The sequence below is a fragment of the Haliaeetus albicilla genome, chromosome 9, assembly GCF_947461875.1.
Source record: "Haliaeetus albicilla chromosome 9, bHalAlb1.1, whole genome shotgun sequence".
Classification (NCBI taxonomy): domain Eukaryota; kingdom Metazoa; phylum Chordata; class Aves; order Accipitriformes; family Accipitridae; genus Haliaeetus; species Haliaeetus albicilla.
The window spans coordinates 16,842,292-16,862,032 of NC_091491.1; the positions used below are offsets into that span (position 1 = coordinate 16,842,292).

The window sequence follows — 19,741 nt, forward strand, 5'->3', positions numbered from 1 at the left end:
CCCCAGCTCTGGGCTGGGCACTGGCAGGTGGTTGGGAGCCTCTGGCTGGTGTGAGCAACCCAGAGACCTTTTCTCAGGGGTGCTACAGGTGGCCGGGACAGGCACAGCCTTGCTGGCTGTTGTCACACACTAATGTGGTGGCACTGAGCTAGGCCTGAGCAAGGAACCCCTTTGCTCTCCCTTCACTTGCTGTGCCTCCCACCAGCTTGGTCCTGGGGGCTGGCTGCAGCCCCCCTCCCAGTGCAGGGCTGACGCTGGGCTGGCTGTCTCAGGCCTGTGGTGTCTGTACAAACAGCCCCCAGGGCAGTCCCAGCCCTCCTGCAGCTGGGTCCGGCCTCATGCTGCACACCCTATGTGGTCCAAAGACCAGCTCCAGAGCCCCCCTCCAGCAGCACCCCAGTGTCCCACTTCCTCCCCATGTTGCCACTGGCATGGCTGTGCTCCTCTGCTCTGTGCGCGTGGCTGGCGGGTGGCTCTGTTGGCAGGCAGCTGTTCTCAATCCCCTTTTCAAGCACAACTGCTGAGCATACAGCAATGCAGGCCACAGCACCTGGAATACTCTCCAGTGTTACAGAAAGATGCCAGATAATTGATTTCCCTGATGGACGCTGCCTGCAGCTCGGGACCAGCCTGTAGGTAAGAGGCCCTGGGCTGTGGCCATGTGTGGGACTGTTCAGAGGTGGCTGCTGTGGGTCTGTCCCCTGTCTGGTCTCAGTGCTGTGCCCTGGGCTTCATGCGATGCTCAGTGCCACAGCTGGAAGGAGTGATGATCCAGCTCTGCTGGTGACAGAGGATTTGCGTACATACAGGGAGGTGAGCCTGTACAGGGAGTTTCTGTGTGCAAGTTGTGCGTGCAGCTGGATAGTGTGGGTTACAAGCATGCAGGCAGCGATCACTGGGCCTCGCACAGCATGTGGGACACCAGGTCCTGGGGTAATGTCCCTCGCCTGCTGCGTGGCAGCTCGGGTCTGCTGGTGCTCCCATGGTATGTGGTGGTGTGCGAGGAGGCACTGGGACAGCCACTCTGCTCCGTGCATCGGCAGCAGTGAGGAGCGGAGACTGCGAGTGCCAGATCAACTGGGAAAGGCTGCGGTGCCAGGCTTCTGCAGTGGCTCTGCGGAGGGATGCTGGCTGCAGAAGAGAGGGTGAGCCACGGGGCAGGACCCAGAGGTGCTTCGAGAGGCCATCAGGCAGGCAGAGACGTGGGTCAGGGCTGGTGAGGTTGGGCTGCTGATGGAGCAGGGCTGGGTATGGAGCATTTTGGAGCGTTTGGAAGAAGATGGAGGGTCTGCCCTTGGCAATGGGCCCAGCAGCTTCACAGCAGGACTGGGGAGGTGGAGTTGCTGGGGCTCATCCCAGCTTGGTGCCGACGGGCTGCATGAGAGGTGGTGAGATGGCTCCTCTGCTCCAGTTTCTACCCCTGTAAGATACCACTTTAGGAGGGCCCCAAACTCAAAATGTAGCAATGAGCTGTAAGTGCTCAAACTGGGCAATGTTAATTGCTTAGTCGCATTTGTGGACACATGCCTTTCCCAAGTGGCCTGAGCCAGCCCCAGCTAGCACATGTGCAGGGAACAGGGGTCAGCTGGCCAGCACCCGGTGGCCTTCAGACTGTGTCTGTCTGGCTTGTGCTCTTTGGGGCTTTACAGAACACCTGGAAATGGGTTATTTTAGCCAGTTCAAAGCACCTCCAGTGCTTTGTTCAAAGCTCAAAGTTCCTCCAGGAAAGGATCAGTGCTGTGGGAAGTGTGGTGGGGAGCCCAGGACCTACAGTCTGTTCAGGGGTGCGTGTGCCTGGTCTGCCACACCAGGTCCTGCACTGTGGCCCACAGCACCGCCGCCACATCTTCCCAGCCAGCAGGCTCTGTCCTCTGCCTCTCTCCCAGAGGCACTCCAGATGCTTGGGGATGCCAACGGTCATTGGCGGTTTCTGCTGCCCAGTTTCCTCCGCTGACTGTCATCCGACTTATGCACCCGGAAACACTCCTTCAAGTTCTGGGCTCGGATTTTGGGGTTCAGGATCTCCTCCCCCATAGAACTGGGGAACCAGCCCCTCTCCTGGTCATGAAGACGCTCCCCAAAGATCCAGCCTAAGCAGAGACAGAGACAGGCATAAATGGGGAAGGACTGGCCATTGCTCCTGCACTGGGACAGTTGTGCTGGAAAGAGCCTACAGACCTGGCAGTGTTTTCTGGAAGCTGCTCAGAGGCCTGTGCTGGAGTGGACCCAGTTGTAAATCTAGCCAGGGAGGCCCGCTTGCCTGAGCATCACTGTGTTTGGACAACTGACTCAAGGGATGCCAGCAGAAAGCAGGCACTGCTGCCACTGAGTGCCTTCTGCTGCCCCTGATGCCACTGGAGTGGGACCCAGCAGAGACCCAGTGTGACGGAGTCCACTAGCTGCAAGTGTGCCCCGGAGACCAGGACCAGGCAGCTGCAAAGCATCATCAAGATAAGAACATCTGGGTAACATCTAGGTTACATCTGGGGTGGCTGTGCTAGCCCTGCCATGGCCCACAGCCAGTGCCAGGGTGGCTGTGCCAGCATTGCCACAGCTCAGGGCAGCCTGCATTTGCTGAGTGTTAGGAGGAAACAGTAACTCCCTCCTCCTGCTGTAAGCTCCCTTGGCTGTGATGCTAGGGTCTCTCCCTGGCCAGAGGGTCCCTCCTGTCTGCTCAGCAGTGGCCTGCAAAGCCCACCCTTCCACAGGGACTCCCAGCCCAGCCCCATCCTATCCCCCATACCGTCGTCTGTCTTGTCCAGGATGTTGAGGATGTCAGCCAGTTCTAAGGACAGCTCATCTGGCTGCTGGGCCACGTATGGGTGGACACACTGGATCTGTGGGCAGTCTGCCAGGGAACAGGATGAGAGTGATGGATGGAGGGATGGACTGGAACAGAGCCTGCTGCAGGACAGTACGGCTCAGGTGGATTTAGCACCACGAGCTCTGTGAATGGTGTCTCTGACCCGGTAAGAAACCCTACGGACGGCAAGGGATGCCCCAGCCACAGGGACCAGGGGAGCATCGCTGTGGTGAAGGGAGCTGGGTGCACATCACCATTGCAGTGCCACCCATGAGCAGCTTTGGTGGCAGGGAGAGTGCTGGTGCAGCCCAGCCCAGGTTAGAGGGGAACAAGGTCAACAACATGGTGGAAATGCAAGGGGAGCCCAGGGAGAGGGTTCAGCTTACGCACAGGCCCCAGGCTTGGGGATGGACTGAGATTGGGGTAGAGTAAGGTGCCCTGGGGTAGGGGTGAAGAGCTCCTGGCTCCTATGCTGTGTCTCTTACCAACAAGTCTGGATGTAAATGAAACAAACTTGGTTCTCCGGTTCGGGGCCAGTGAAATCATCCAGCGCTTCATTTCGCTCCTGGATAGGGGAGACAAACCAAGGCTATGAGTGTGAGACAGTCATAGGGACCCCAGGTCCCCTGCCCAGCCAGCCCTGGGCTCCCAATTCTTCCTCCCCTGACCCTTTCCTGCCTACCGCTCCCCCCCCCAGGGTCCTGGACTCACTGGTGATGCTCAGTCCCCCTCTTGCACACACTGGTTGGGATGTCACACGTGCCACAGTGCCCTGGGCTCTGCTGCCCAGGCTGGCTGTCCCTGCAAGCAGCAGGATCCCCCTCTGGGGAGCAGCATGGCTTCAGAGAGCCAGCAGCAGGGTGGGGGGCCTGGCATCCTCTGAGCTCTAATCAGCAAAGGCAGCTCCTGGCTGGGCTGGATCAATAGGAGCAGTTTTTCCTGGAGAAAAGCAGTTAGAGGAACCATTTATTCCCTCAGCTGCTGTGTGGGAATGTTTGAAGGGCAGAGCTGATTAATTCACTTGCAGACAAATGCTGCGGCATACCAAGGGTACCGCTCGTTCAGCAGCGCATGAGATGAGAGACCTGTGTGAACATGTTGCTGGATCCAGCATGCTGTTATGCAAAACCTGGGCCTGCAGGAGGAGGGTGAGGATTTCACAGGTGCTGGAGAAGCCCCAGGCCTGGTGCTCCCTTGAGGCTTCCCTCAGCCCTGCTTGGAAACAGGGCAGTTCATCTTCACAAGCTCCAGCTCCTGCCTGGAGGACCAGCTGTGCTCCTGGCCCTGAGGGAGCCAGAACTTTCTACCTTCTCAGATGGTAGTTTTAAAGCCTGAACTTGACACACATCTAAAGCCACCGGAGTGTCTTCCAGGAGGAGAGATGCCTAAAAGGGAGATGTGAAGGACGAGTGTTGGCAGGCTGATCTGCATGGCTGGGAATACCTTGTGCTTCAGGGCTGAAGCATGATGCCAAGGACCAGTGAAAATACCTGCAGCTGCAGGTTGATTGCAGCCCCTCACACCATGAAGATGTGCAGGATGAGGGCCCTGTGCACTGAGGAGCTGGCACACAGAGATCAAACGAAGGGTCTTGCCGTGCTTGTGGCCCTATCTGTAGGCTGGCCTTGCACACAGCTCCTTGCAGGTCTCTTTGGATCCTGCCCGCAGCCCCCAGCTCCTCTCAGCCTGCAAGGGGCCCACCTGTGCTCCAGTCCTGTCCCTGCGACCAACTGTGTCCAAATGTACTGCCAGCTCCTTGGCAGAGCCCACCCAGGGCATTAGCTGCAAGCTGCCACCAAGCAGGTCATCATTGCTGCATGTGTTCAGAGCTGGGCCATGCTGCAAGAGCTGTGGAACAGATGCAGCAGTCTCTATTTGGCACCCACTTATCTCTTCTAATTCTTCAGTTTTCCAGTTTGTGCCCAATACTGCCCTGACCATCCCTGCAGCTCTGGAACAGCAGCCTTCGGCAGTTGCTACATCACATTTCAGTGCACAACACCCGTTGGCAAGCCGCGTGCTGGATCACAAACTCAATGTGGCCATCTAGAACATGGGACAGGATGCAGAAGCACAGAACTACACTTTCTGCCCCCTGTCCCTGAGCTAAGGCAAACCCTGGCCTGGTTAATTGTTCTCTGCACAGCTAAGTCTCACAGACATCAAATGCGCATTTGCCCTGCATAATGTGACTGACATCTCTTTTCAGTACAAAAGCTGCAGACACATGTCTGGGGAGAAGGTGCAGTTGCTCACTGTGCTGGGGCCTTGTCTTCCTGATGCCAGTGCTGCACTGCACTGCGGGGGGGGGAGGGAGGCAGGGTGCAGCCCCTGGGGCTGCAGCAGGCTATGGTGCTGGTTGGGGCTGGTGTCTGTTAAGGGATATGGATGTTGAACATTGGCCTATTGACAGCAAAGAAACACCAAGCTGGGGGTGTGCATCATCTCTAGTAGCTATTTACGTGGTGGGACATGTACATCTATAACAGCACAGATGCTCTGCCTACAGACTGTGGGTCTGGGAAGGTTTGGGTCAATGAGAAAGCCCTGCTCTGAGCTCCAAAACAATCAGGTCTCTGTTAGCACAGCTGAATCATTTGCCCAGTCTGAGCTTGTTGGAGTCTGAAGTGAAAAATCAGTGAGCCAAAAAAACCTGTATCCAGGGAGACAAGGAGGCCCCGAGCAGCAGAAGGGCTGTGTGAGACTGAAATCAGCTGTGGAAGGCGCTGAGGAAGAGGCCTCTTCTCCACCTTTGACTACAACCAGGAGCCACTTTGCTTCACAGGGCTGGTCAGGTGTGGCCTTCATCTTTGCTAGTGAGCCTGCTGAGCTGCTGGAGTGTGCACAGCATACATCCTACTTGCTTTTAGTTTCTGAATATGCTGTAAGTCAGTTAGGCTCTTGTGCTGGGGCTGATTTCTGATCATTGTGTCCCAGAATGCAAAGTGCCCATCCATCTTCCACTCTAGATGCTACAAATACACCAGACAGGAGAGAAACCTGCCTAGTTCCCCAGTGCCTTTCAGTAGGACAGACCGAAGATGGCCTTGGGAGAGCAATGTTGGGCGGAGAGGTTTGTAGGGCCAGCCCAGCTGCAGCAGTGGGATCCCTGCCTGCTTGACCCCGGTAAGCCTGGAGAGCTGGTGCCCATGCAGGCAGAATGCTGCCCTTGCGTGGGTGTAGGGAGAGAGCACTGCTAACTGCTGGCGAGGTGCCTGTTGTACTCACTGGGATGATGCCTTCAGCATGTAGCTGGCCTCCCGGTCATCTGCATTCTCCAGCAGCCTCAAGATGAAAACGTTGGCCAAACTCTGCCCCTGGTCTTCTAACTCCTCTACCCGAAGAAGTCCCCGGGGAGCCGAGTCAAACACTTGGTACTTATCCCTAGGAGAGTTTAGAGGATTAGGAAAAACTGCAGTTATCCCAGGAGATGTTGATTTCAGCCACCCAGAACTGTACTGGAGACACAGACCAGGAACCTCTGCATGGCAGGAGGGTAAAAGATGAGGAGGCAGCTATGAAAACCCATTGCCAAGCAATAGACCCTCTCCTTGCTCTGCCTTAGGCATCCTACATGGCCTAGAACAAGTTGCTTGCTCTGTCTGAGCTCCCCATGTAAGAAACACAGATGGTGCTCCCTCAGAGGGGACTGTGAGGCTTAATTCATTCCCATTTGTAAAACGCCTCTGTGTTTTCTGGATACAAGCTGCCGCAGAAGCAAAATATTTCCAGGTGTACAGACGCTGCGGCGACATGTTTATTAGAAACGTTGGACTAGTGAGATGCTCTCTACCAGTGAGTCTAGTTAATGCTACAAAGAACGTCCTGTTCTCTGGGACCCGTATGTTTGTGCTGCTGTATTTCACTAGTGTCTAGTTGCACAAGACATGGTCCTAAGCATGATGACATTCTCCTCCTCCTGAGGCAGGCTACACCTTGTCAAATATAACTGCTAGCCTCAGGCCTAAATTTATACCCCTTCCTGCTGCTCAAATTTTCTAGCCTGCTTTCTTAGAAGTTTGACTAAGTTTGAGCTGTTCTTCAGGCAGCGATGAGTCAAAAATCACTTCTTGACAGGAAGACAGGCCTCCTGGGTCAGCCCACCAGTTGATGTAGCTCACTGCCACTCTGCAGAAACTGGTGGATACATGCTTGCTTACCCTGCTGGGAGACCTGGCCTGGAATCTGTTCAAGTGCTGTTTGCCATAACTTTTCAGCTGGAGAGTGCTGTGCCATCCATGAAGAGTCAACTGTGCTCAAAGGCAAGGTGACTGCTGGAGGGGGGTGTACGGGTCAGGCTAGGATGCCCTCCCTGTGCCTGGGGGACAGGACAGGGGCACAGCATCACAGCCCAAATAAACCCAGGGGCAAATAGGACTACTGAAGTGCCCCACGTACTATCTGAATTGTGTACTCACCCAGGAATTTGCCGGCAAATTACCAGCAGATCATTGAAAAGGAACAAGTAGATTTCTCTGAAGAGCTTCTTGGTGCGAAGTGTTCGTGATGTCTTTGGACCATTCATTTGCTGCAATTCCCCCTGCTTCAGTAGCCAGCGGGAGTGAGAGATGATGGGCACAGACTAGAGGTGAGGAAAAGAGGGCAAAGATCAGGAGAGCAGCAAAAACTCATGGACTCATGTGGTCAAGATGCTGAAAGCAACAAGAGATGCAAAAGGAACACAACCTGCACTGCAGACGATGGAGCAGTGCTGCGCAGAGAGGGCAGTGTGCTCTGCCATCCACACTGCAGCCCAGCACAGAGTGTAACAGAGCTCAGACAGGGAAACAGCAGGGGCCTGAGAATGAACACACACTCAAGGATGGTGATGCTGGAGTGCCAAGTGCTGGATTTAAACACCAGGCTATGCCCTGCACAGCCTGATCTGTCTCTGAGAGATCCCATGTCTCATCACCTGGGCTGAGCCTTTCTGGCCAGGGTTGATGGACTTTCAAAAAAGTGTATTTGGCCTTTTGGCTACAAAAAAAACCCAGATTAAACAGGTTCTCACTGGTTGGGTCTGTCGCAGCCAGGAGGAAATACTGTCCACACAGCCACCAACAGTACTTCTGCTCGAGTTTTGCCATACATTATGTTAAAAACAAGCAGCCCAGAAAAAAGCACGTCTTGTATCAGAAGAACACCACACTTCCATTCCAATGACTGAAATATTGGAAAATATCTGCATAGCTGCTACTCTTTCCATCTTCATGCTCTCTCAGTGTTTGTCACATGCACAGTGGCAGAGTCTGTCTTTCTATGCTCTTGTACTCTCTTCAAGAGAGGAGCCCTGCCTGTGCCAGTGCCCAAGGCAGACCTGCTCCAAAGATGAACAAGCTCCTGCCTGTTATTACAGACTCAGCTTTACAAGAGATGAAGGCAGCCTTGTAGCTACCCCAGTCTAGTGCTGTCCTGTGGACTGTGGTCTAGCCCTGACACACTTGTAAAGTGCTCTGGAAAAATCAAATTCTTGGTTGCCCAGTGTGGCTTTACAAACAAATCATCTCAATTTTTTTTTTTTGCTTCAGTTGTTCAGGCACATAAAAAGGTTGCTGGGAAGCTAAATATGCTTCTTAACGTTTGTGAAGCAGATAGATCTGAGAAGCATCTCCATAGCACTCAAGAAAAGAATTGGCAACTTTATACTCAGCACTGGAGTTTCATGGCATATATTAAATGAGATCTGGTCAGACACCCCTAAGTATTGATTCGGTCATTTCCTGAATGGAGCCAAAACAGATCATCAGCAGGTAATTAGAGACTGTACATAATGCATAAACATAGGGATGAATTAAAATGGTGGGACAGTCTTCATTTTGGTATTTGCCAGCTTTAAAGTGTTTTGCTTTGTAGCTTTCATCTTTCTTTAACATAGTTTGCAATGTAAAATAATAGCTGAAAGCTGACCTGCATTTTGAAGAGAGGTGAGAGGGAAGAGCCAGAACTGAGTGCTAGAGCAGGAGCCAGCCACTGCGCACAGGTGGTTTGATGCCAGTGTGTCCCATCTGTGTACACGCACAACATGCTGGCCTCACTGCTGTCCCTGGCCCCTGCAGCACGCAGGCACAGAGACTGCATGCACAGATGCTGTGCCTGCAGCAGCAGCATCCCCTTCAAAGGCTTTGGAGGGGGACAGTGTGGACCAGGCCACCACTGAATGCTCGCTAAAAGGAGTGCAGCTGGGTTACTACTGCCATGTATGTGCACACAAGACCTGGATGCTGTTGGTTAGCTGTTTGCAAAGGGTTACAAGCCTATACTTATACCTTGATCTTGAATTCCAGTTTCTTCTGGATGCTGATCATCTGCTCTGTTCGGCTCATCTTCCTGACACCTTCATTACATGCTTTCACCACCTGGGAAAAAGAAAGTAGGACGATTTGCCTCCACTGGCCTTAAGCAGGTAAGTCATGATGGACAACACAGGCCTGACTGTGACAGGGTAAGTGCCCTGCTGTAACAGGAATTGACCAAGCCAAACTCTTCTATCAGCACTGTATTCGCATGAAAAAGAAAAGGGGGAAAAAAACCCCAAAACCAAACCCACAACAAAAAGAACCAAACCCAAAAAACCCCAAACACCCAGAAGATGTTATAGATGCAAGCTGACTATCAGAGGACACGTCAGACAGCTGCATTCCGTTACTGAACCAGACAGTATTAAGCAATACTCCTAGCTGCACAGCAGAGGGAACAGCTCATTTTCCAGATCTTGACACACCATGTATCTCATCTTCCTTGTCCCCAACACTTGAAATGAGGTACAAGCACAGTATCACCTTCAAGACAAGAATGAAGCCAAAAATCTTCATTTCAAAGATGCAAATGCTGTGGTTCCGCCAAGCAGGACCAGATGCCAAGGCTATGAAATGTCCCAGGGAAAGAGGCGTTCATCATACAGAGCCCAGCTATGTTCTGAGTACAAACTTCTAACTTAAAAACCACAACCGATGTGCAGGCACTACCCTATTACAGGAACCTTAACCTAGATGCCACTGCCTGTTTCATAAGGAGCAACTCTCTTGAGAACTAGCTAGGTAGAAAAATTACGTTGGAGAACAAGCTCCACTTTGTGCTCTGTTTCTGCTACTCAAAATCCACCAGAATATCAGCAATTGAAACAATGATCAGCTCTTACCTCTCAAATAGGATACGTACAGAGGCAATACGCGCCAGAGGATCTCTGTTGTGATGCCTGTACCTAGCTGGACATTAGGCATCTAAACTTAAACACTTACAGATAAGTAACCATGCAAAGGGAGTTATGAAATTTATCACGTGAGTCACCGCCAGCTGAATATAGAAAGAGCATTTTTCTATCAGCAGTTGTAGTCATCTGCATACTATAGGAACAGCCTTCCTCAGGCTTTCGACCAATGGAAAGACAATTGGCTACCAGATACACCAAGAAGGATTCTGCAAATACTAACTAATGCAGACTATTCTTCATTGCTAAGGTCTCTGTCTTTATCCCTAGCAATAGCCAAAGCGTACACTTCCTAGACTAGTTCAGGGCAAATTCAAGAGCCCATTTGGTTCTAGTAGTTCAGTCAGAAGCTGCAACTGTATCCTCAGGCTGATGCTCTAGCAGTTTTCAACTTCAAATACTTACATTGAACTGCAGGATTCAAGAGATGTTCCAAGCTTCTGATGGCTAAGGGTTCAAACACTCTGTCTCAGCCCATGTAGCTGCCAGCTATGTCCAGACCATTCAGATATGTAGCCTAGAGGTGGGATTGCCCTGTTTGACCGTGTCAGGAACAGTCCAGATGGAAAACATCCCAATGTCTTCCTGATGTTTTGTACACAGCAGTAACTAGCACAACTGAATGCCACACCTACCTACCAGCTTCAGGGAAGAGGGCTAAAAGCAGGCTTGAGTACCTCATCAAGAAACTGTTATTCTAGATCAGAGGAAGAAGTGTGCTGTATTGGAGGAAACCTGACACAGTTGTACTCTACTGCCTGTTGCAGCTAATTACAACTCTCATTGGGATCCGTCACCTTCAGGTATCTGCAAAAACAGTTTATATTTTCAAAGACCCCGAAGGAAAACATTCTTTCTGCCCTTTCCTACAGCGGAAACATACATGTCTGTTGTTAGCAAGGGGTTCCTTGTCACTGATATGTAAGTGCTGTTACATTAGTCCATCTTTGAGAGCAAGAAAGACTTAAGAAAAAAAAATTACTCTTGAAACACAGTGACAGGATTCAAAGGGACAGCTCCAGGAGCGAATGTAGCTTGTAGGTCTTTTTTTTGCAGGGGGAAAGAGCACAATGGTTTAATCTTAATGGCCTTCAAACTTACCGTTTCCAGTTCTTTATGTGCATCCAGGGCAGTGGTTTCCCTGTCAGACTTCTCTTCCACTTTCTTCAAAATATTCTGCAGAGGAGGAAAGGCTGTGTTAACTCTGATCCTAATCTGACAGCACAGAAAGGTCTTTGCTAGCCTCCGAGTTATTTCTGGCCATCTGCCTAATTACAGGATAGGTGACAGTACAGCGACTCTCACCTCTTAGTTCCTCTTTCTCATTAAAACCTGTTCCCATCTGACCTTATATCTAAAAGAAATATAGCAGGCAGACTCCTATTTTATAAAAATAATTTAATAAATAAAAATAGCTAGAGCTGGCACTAACAGACAGTGTTACTGGTAATCCCAGTGGGATAAGACCATTTGGGACTGAGCTGTTTCCTTATCCCTAGAACAATGTCCTCCAGCAACGTTTAGACAAGCTGGCAAAGCACAGGAGGAAGATGGCTGACAGTGGTCCAAGCCACTATGATGGAGGGTATTATACATGGAGCATTTCCACGTCCTGCAACTGTTCTGCACTGCGCATGTATGTCAGCATCCTATCAGGCAGCTGGGTTGATGGACTGTTGCTACCCCTTCTAGCAGCTCAACAAAGTTCCTCCTCAACTCTTTTGCTCAGTAAAAGCTCTCCAGCAAATTCAATGCTAATTTGGGGATGGTCTCTGAGTGACTGAAATCTTTTTTTCATAGTTGTTGAGAATGTCTAACCCTGAGGAAAGGCTTCATCCAGCTCTAGGGTTGATCGTGGCTGTATCTAAGCCTCATTCACAACTGCTGGAAAGCAAAATTCCAGGAGTGATCCCGAAGACCTTTGGGGGAGAGAGAAGAACAAAACTCTACCTGCACCAGCAGCTTGAGCCGAGTGATCCTTTGAAATGGCAGAATCAGGAAGGAAGAAAAGGACAGGCCTTTGCACTTGGGATCCAGCTCCAGCTGTGAGATCACTTCCCGGAAAGCTGGCTTGTCCTGGCTGAGAAAAGAGAGAGAAGGTGAGGGCTTTGAGTGCTGCCCTGCCTGAGACTCTGGTATACGGCTGGTGACCCAAAAGCAGCTTGGTCCCAGAGACAGCATCTGCCTCACCTCTCCCAATAAGAGAGAAGAGGGGAGGAGGGGACTGAATGCTTCTAGGTGTATTTTAATTTAAATCTAGAACTATTTATAGTGTTGGGGGAGGGAAAAAATAGACTTTTAATGTATAAGCCATGCTAGTGTTCACATGTGTTCGCACATCTAGCTCAGCAGCATATGCTGTGTGCGTAGGTGTGTGTGAATGGGGTGCGTGTCCAAGTAGATGAGTCAGAGGCATAATTATGTATTTTTACACAGTTGGAACTCTGTGACAAGGTGAAATTCACACAGTTGTAAGAACAAGACAAGCCACAAAACAGCTCAAGCTTGGCTACTCCTGGCTGCTTAGGTGGAGGATGGAAATCATTATCTGGCCTGAGAAGGGCATGGGCCATGCCTGGGCCTTCCCTGATGGTGTTCGCAGCAGATGAGGGCATTGCTGGTCCATGGACACAGCTGCACAGAGCAGCCTCACAAGCCCCAGCTGCCATAGTCAAAGACAATGCTTCCTGGCAACTGCAGGGCCCTGAAGAAGACTTACGCTGCTGGAGTCCTGGCTAGCAGAAACAGCATAGATGCGAAAAGATTGCTAACTGTGCAAAACCTGTCTTTACTGTGTGTGACTCGCAGCATCCAAGGGAAGTCATTGTAAGTGTTCCTGCTGCAGCAGGTACTTGTGTGATGGTGTGACTCACCAGAGCCACAGCAGAATGGACCTGCGTGCATCTGAGGAACAGCCAAATGGGGGGAACTGTGACACACGTCAGGCTTTGAGTTCAGCCAAGTGCTGCAAAATTCTTCTGCTAGCTAGGAGCCTGTGGAAGAGAGTCTATTCTTCTCAATTTGCTTTACATTCTCCCACAGACAAAAAAAATGCTGCCCTCTAAATTTATATCTAGGAATACCTCTATCTCCAACAGGTCCTTTTCAAGCTCAAGTAATCCAGACTATTGCTGCTTCACTTCTGAATGTTTAGTTAATGGCTCTAGGCAAACTGTTTATATTCTGCAGCTATACTGCTTGCCTATGACTGAAGGAAACCCTGCAGTACCCTCTTTTTGGAGAGAATGTTGGCCAAGCTCAACAGAGGCCCCTTAAAGTGATTTTTTTTTGGCCTTAAAAGCTGGAGAACAGAGAAAGGAAAGGATTAGGGCTTGTTACACTTCCCTGAACCAGCTGCTGCTATGGCAGCGTGTGCAATGGGCTGTCCTGAAAGAATCCAGGACATTGTAACTAAAGAAAAATTAATTCTCCTGCTCAAAGACAAGCCTGTACAGCACTCTTTGTTTTGAGCCACATAAGAGAATTCCTACTGGACCAAAAGACTTGCTAAACTTGAAAAATACTGCAAAAATATCTTGGATTATAGCCTCAGACCTAGGTAACATCTGTGAGTCTAACACCAGAATGTGAAGAAAATCTGTTTGTGGGTTTTTTTCCCTTTTAAGAAAATTTTATTGTTCTGAAATAAAATATTAGTTCTCAACTTTTGGAAGGTCAAATGCATTGCTGAAAAGCTCAGGAAAAGCAGTGGCTGTTCTTGTCATCAGAGATCTGTATTACATTACATACTTGGTCTTTCAATCTCTTGCCTCTACTTGCAGTTTGAAAATACATACATTTCACAAGTATGTGTCCCCACGTACACTGTAAATATTTCCCACAGTTGGGAAATGCTGGCTCTGAATTGACTTGGTATGTTACCTGCATACTATATCACCCCACCCTTACTATAAAGTCTTTTAATTTTGTTTTCTTTTTATAGGTGCAGTGAAAAATCAGTGAAGTGGGAAATTGTGTTTCTGTACTATCTAGCCCTTTCTCATACTATCAAAATTACAGCTATATAGCCTATACAATTTTGCAAAATAATTTAGCATCAAGCACTGGAACTCACAGAAGCTGCTTGTAAGCTCTTTCCTGGTAGGTCTGGTTGGAGACGTAGGTGATGTACACAGAGAAGTGATTAACCGTATGCTGATAGACAATATCACACACATCTGAGATCACGATATTCTCCTCCACCCGCTGCTCGAGGTCCAACAGGAAGCTAGATGAGAAACCCAGCGCTCATATTAATTGTGAACTGAAGAAGCCCCTGGGGTTCAAAGCAATGAATGTGTTCACAGGCTCTTCGAAAAGACAGTGGGTAACACACTGCCCCTAGTCAGCTCCTCCTTCCCTCTACAAATGAGGTTAGCTAAAGCGATGCCATTTAGCTGGACAAAAATCCATCGGGAGTTGTCTTACCGCTCACTAACAGCCATGACATCCAGGACATTGGAGAAGAGGATGTGTGCCTCAGACTGGTGTAAGATCTTTTTCAGACGTTCGTTCTCCATGAAGTGAGACACCAGCAGATTCAGACTCTTGTAATACGAGGCTTCAGAAGTAACCAGCTCAAACATGGCCTGGGGGAGAATCCCAAAGAAGGAAATCAGCAGGTACCTTCTACTTCTATAGTGAGGCACACACAGTGTTAATGAGAACATCTGTGCTGCACACAGTCATGGACCTTGCACCCACCCTCCAGGCCCAGAGTATGAGGAGAGGTAAGCCCAGAATGGCATTTGCTGTGTTACGGAGGATAGTGACTTGAACAGGGAAGATTTCCTCCCTCGGCCTGGCTCCTTCTTTCTCCCTCCTAAGTTGTTGGACTGCATTTCCTTCCACTGAATCTCTCCAGCAGAATTCTCTTTTTTTTTTCTCATTATATATAAACAGTCTGATTTTGTGCACACGCACTAATAAAAGCACTTCATGGGCTCCGCCCTTCCTTCTTAGTGTCACGCAGGCTTGACCTGATGCTGCCCCATGCACTGGTGTCCCCCCGCCCCATGCCTGCTTGTCATGGTCCTGCACTTTCATCTCCCTTTCGGGAAGTTCCCCTTGGCAGCCTCCATGTACCCTCCAACCCGCTGCTGATCATGACAGTGCCAGCTTGTATCTCTGCTCATTGTGGCTTGTTGTGCTACCTAGGAGGGTCTCCTTGCACCGTCTACACTCTTGTTTTAGAAAAGCCATGGTGTAGGGGCTGGGGTGTAGAGAATCCAGCACACTGCAGTCCCAGTGTGCAACACATGCTGCTCCTTGGGTCAGAGCTAATAAAAATACATAGCTGTGGTCCTCCAAGCCCCTGTGTGTTCCCTGACCCAAAGGAAATACAGCTGTTACTGTCCAGTTGAGGCTCCCTGGTCAACTCTGGCCATAGGCTTTTCTGACCCAATTCACCAAGGACTAGGACAAGACACAGTAGTCCTTAACTATTACCATAAGCCATAAATAATCTCCAAATTCCAGCTCTTGCTTCTCCTGTTAAAAGAGAAGTCTCTGGTGCAAAGCCTGGGTTTCTCAGGCCAGGGATGTGGTCTGGGGAAGCAGAAAGAGAAATTGATGGTTTGGTTCAGAGATAAATCACAAGTTAATGAGACGAGGATGTAAAACCTTCTGCCCACAGCAGGTCCCACAGGGCCAGTCCACTATTACCACACAGAGCTTACTCTCCAGGCAAGTGTTTGTCATCTTTCTTCAGTAATAGATAAAAAAGGTGATTATTTACACAACTACTGAATCCACTAGTTGAAGTAAGATTAATTGAAGATTCTCACAAGAGTTTCAACATGGTGAAAAATCATTAGATCCTTCGGACATCTCTTGATGAAGGTGCATCTTGGGCTTCATGTCCTGGGGCTGGACCATGCTGCCGCTACTGAAAGAGGAACCTTTTGGTAGCACAGTGAAAGTCTCGCTTCCTTGAACTTAAAGCTGCTTTGACCCTTGAGCCCAAGCTCCTCTACTGCTCACAGCTCCTCTGCTACACCCTGGTGAGGATGGGAGCTGGCCAGGCAGTGCAGGTGCAAGTCCCTGACCTCCACTAGCTCTCAGAGGCTGTGGGGGTCCAGCTAGAGTTGAGGAGATCCAATGGAGCAGCAGGTACATGCAGTATTTTTTGTGCTGTGCATATGGAAAAATATCTTCCAAATTAGCTGGGGGTCTGTCTTGCGGCTTGGTTGGTCTTTTTTTGGGTTGTGGGGTTTTTTGGTTTATTTTTAAAGAAATTATTTTAAATTCTCTGCTGATCAGTTTTTGGCCTTTTCCTGGAAATAATCACTATCCATCACAGAAGAACCTGAGGCACAGAGACCTAGGTTATATTCCTGGCACTGTGCTGCAGTCCAAGATCTGGGAGGATGGGCACAGCAAGGAGGGACTGTTACTCAATCCAGGGCTGCTAAAATATCAGTTGAAGTGACATTTCAGCTCTTTGTGGGGTTGGTAGCCTAGGAAATATTCCCAGTGGGCAGTTAAGTCAAACAGGTGGTTCTTTCCTGCACCAGAGAAGGAGGCTGTGCCTGCACAACCCCCAGAAGGGAGATAAGAGCAAAGGGTGTGGGTAGAAATACACTTGGTCAGTATATGTGGACAGCTGGTTTAAGGAATGAGAGGATGAGTTTTTTTTTTCAAGGCCAGATTCCCAATGAGAAAAGTGGAGGAGTATCAGCTTGGCTTCTCCCAGCAGCTTCACCAGGGCACCTGCTGAACCTGAGAAAGAACCTGTCTCTTCTTCTCTGCATGACTGGCTAGGTCCTAAATGTACCTCTTACAGCTTTAACTGGACCTTTTTATTTGATAAACGAGAGAAGTGGAAATGGGTAAAGATGCACCAAAGAATAAGACAGGATGTGCTGGGACAGCCTGTCCCTTCCAGATATCCTGGGGATTGATACCATCAGTCATTTTGCACTGCAGCTTTCCAGACACTCCAAGCCAGGAATTTTTTTCTGCAAGGTTTGATTGCAGGATGGCCATGAGAGCCAAGATCAAGACCTGCAACTCTTGTTACTGCCTTTAAACCCTCAGACAATTTGCTTCATCTAGAAGGTTGCTTCCTGATCTGCAGAAGCCCCTCTGCCTATGTTTGGAGAAATTAATTTGTGTGTGTTTGCTGTTCACCATAGTGGGGTGTGCCAGACCTGCATGGGCATGTGCAGAGTGCAAGCCATACTAAAGAAATAAAGAAATCCATAGTGAAAATATCAATATACAGGGCTCTGATTTAAAGGAGATGCTAGGAAAGCAAACAACATCTCCACTGGTCGGGACAAGCTTCTGGAAATGTTCACAGCATGGGCAAGGCACAAGTTTCCTAATCTACTTTGGAGATCCAGCTGGTCCTCTGCAGACCCAAAGTACCTACTCCAAGCAGCCCAGACTGCTGTTTCCCTTTTGAATGGTAAGTATGAGCTGCAAACCTCCTAAACTGGCACCAAACATCCAACCATGCGATGCGATGGTGTGGTCTCTGTGGAATAAATGAACTTTGCTAGCTCTAAGCAGTCACTAGAGAAAAAAAAAGGCATGAGCTTCTGGTCTTGGAATTGCAAAAATAACTAGAAAAAAATTTGAACTAAATGTCAATTAATGTAATGCTATCTTCCTGAGTCTACAAATAGTCTGAAACTATCTCTTGGAAACATGACTGACACTGTTCCATCAGTCCTCTGGCTCATTAACTTCATGAAATCTCATAGTGATGTAAAAGCTATACTAATCGTTTTCATTGCTTATGTTTTGGCAGAGAGATTGAGAAAAGAAAAGAGAAGTGAAGCCTAAGGAAGAAGGAAATGTAGAAGATAAAAAAGGAGAAAAATTAAGAGTCACCAAAGACAAGAGTAAGTAATCCTACAGGCTAAATTCCTATTGAGACAATATGGTGTTTTACTGCATAGATTGGAAATACCTGTTCCTAATGGCCCTGCTCTTCATGTAAAGCACCAGGTAAGAAGGGGGAATTCTGGTCTAGTCTAGAAGGGATGTTGTTCTGATCCGATGCCATGGCATTGGCTGTGACCAGCTCTCACACCTGACTGCTTTCACAGGGCCAGTCTGACATCCATCTGCTAGAATTGCAGTAAGTCCAGCACAGGAGCTCTCTGGAGGTTTGAAATCTAAGGTTTGCTCAAAGAAGCAAAGGAAAGGAAATATTTTCTGGACATTTTTGTGAAAATGGAAGAAGAGAGAAAGACTGCCTACCTGTCACATGCGCTCTTCCACACAGAGGCCATGTCACCAGTGCACACAACCAGGTTCAAGTCCCTCTTTTGCTTGAGCAAGTAATATTTTCAGAGCAGTAGCTCTCTGATCTAAATTCACACCATGACACATGGTGCAGATTAGTCTCTCTGCCCCTTTTTCGAACACCAAAGTGACCTGAATCCAAATAATCCCTGGCAAAAACTTTATAAAAGCTCATACATCTTGGCAAAAATGGTTCAGTTCAAAGATTGAGAATACTTTGCTAAACTATTTTTATTAGTAAATTGTTTTGGGCGAGTTCCACTCAGCTCAGAATGTCCTAAAACATAGAAGATGAACACGGTGTAGGAAAATCAATACAGTTAGCAAGTAGAAAAGGACAAAATGAAGAAACTATACAGTAAATAAAAAAAGGACAAACTGAAAGGTAGAGAACTGAACTGGGGAAGAGGAATAAACTGGAGCCACTCCACAAAAAGGCCATACCAATACCTAATTTAAGGTTCATGCTGAAAGAAGTTTCACGCTGAAAGAAGTTTCACTGATTAAATGTTGTTTCTTCTAATTTCTGGACCACTACCTCTTCAGAGCCTAGTATCTTGGTGACAGAATTTTTTTTAACCTAAATCACATGTAATAATAGGGAGTGTGTTTTCTCTCTAGTCACGTTTTCCTCCTGCTACATGCATGTTGTCTGTCATTTCCTCCACGTTGACTCCATGTCAGAACCCAAAAAGCATTTCCTTTGGCTTGGTCTTCTTGTACCATTACATTTTATAGACCGTTAAAAAAAAGCCCTTGTTAAAAAAAAGCCCTTGTTGCTGTGTTCGATGCTCAACAGATGTCTGGATAATTAAAACTACCCTATCAATTACCTAGTCATTTCTGATAATTATTCCAGTAGCACATAATTTTCGTATTTCCCTGATCTCTGTGGTCTGTAACATGTCTTTTGCTTTTTCCTTTGTTATTCCTTTTTCTGCATTTGCACCCACATTTTTTGTGACACTTCCAGTTGTTTCACATCCTCCTACTCTCACATTTGCTTCAGATGAAGACGACTGGTGTGGCAGAGACCATTGCTGTCTGAATTCTGTTTGAGTTCCCGCAGCTAATGGGCCATGCTGCAACACTTTTTTGCTGAAATTGCTGGAGGGTGGATGTGGGTTTTGGTTTGGTATGGTTCTGGGGAGGTGGGGTGGGGTTTTTTGTTTGTTTTGGTTTGTTTTTTTCTTTGTTGTTTTGTTGGGGTTTTTTTCCCCTTCCTGAAACTCCATTTTCTGGCTCATTTGTTCCAATGGGGACAATGACAAATTGCCTTCTTGACACTTTTCAAGCATCCATTGCTCTTCAGTCAAGTTTCCTGTTTTGATGCTTGAAAAACACCTGTGTCTTGTTTTTTATCTTGTATTGATAACCTGCTTAGTCATTTTCTGTCATTGCCAATAACAAAGACCAGACTCCTCTTCTTGTTCTTGCCTCTTTCATTTTGCAGATTACTGCAGATGAGCAAGTTT

The 19,741-nt window shown here is 48.5% G+C and overlaps 1 protein-coding gene and 1 long non-coding RNA gene across 6 annotated transcripts in view; one reads left to right on the forward strand and one right to left on the reverse strand.

The window, feature by feature from the left end:
• Positions 1–1,724: 1,724 nt before the first annotated feature.
• Positions 1,725–19,741, reverse strand: part of NGEF (neuronal guanine nucleotide exchange factor) — a 50,357-nt gene continuing 32,340 nt past the window's right edge. For all 5 annotated transcript variants that reach the window (XM_069791892.1, XM_069791894.1, XM_069791895.1 and 2 more), the window contains 10 exons: positions 14,439–14,599; positions 14,086–14,238; positions 11,961–12,090; positions 11,112–11,186; positions 9,070–9,159; positions 7,222–7,385; positions 6,032–6,187; positions 3,289–3,368; positions 2,744–2,848; positions 1,725–2,090 (listed from right to left, as the gene is read on the reverse strand). In XM_069791892.1, the coding sequence (XP_069647993.1) occupies positions 1,918–2,090; positions 2,744–2,848; positions 3,289–3,368; positions 6,032–6,187; positions 7,222–7,385; positions 9,070–9,159; positions 11,112–11,186; positions 11,961–12,090; positions 14,086–14,238; positions 14,439–14,599 (1,287 nt within the window). In that variant the 3' untranslated portion in view covers positions 1,725–1,917. The remainder of the gene's footprint in view (positions 2,091–2,743; positions 2,849–3,288; positions 3,369–6,031; positions 6,188–7,221; positions 7,386–9,069; positions 9,160–11,111; positions 11,187–11,960; positions 12,091–14,085; positions 14,239–14,438; positions 14,600–19,741) is intronic.
• Positions 16,008–19,089, forward strand: LOC138686820 (uncharacterized). Its single transcript, XR_011326118.1, has 3 exons — positions 16,008–16,121; positions 17,767–17,860; positions 18,068–19,089. It is a non-coding gene; the product is annotated as an uncharacterized lncRNA (long non-coding RNA).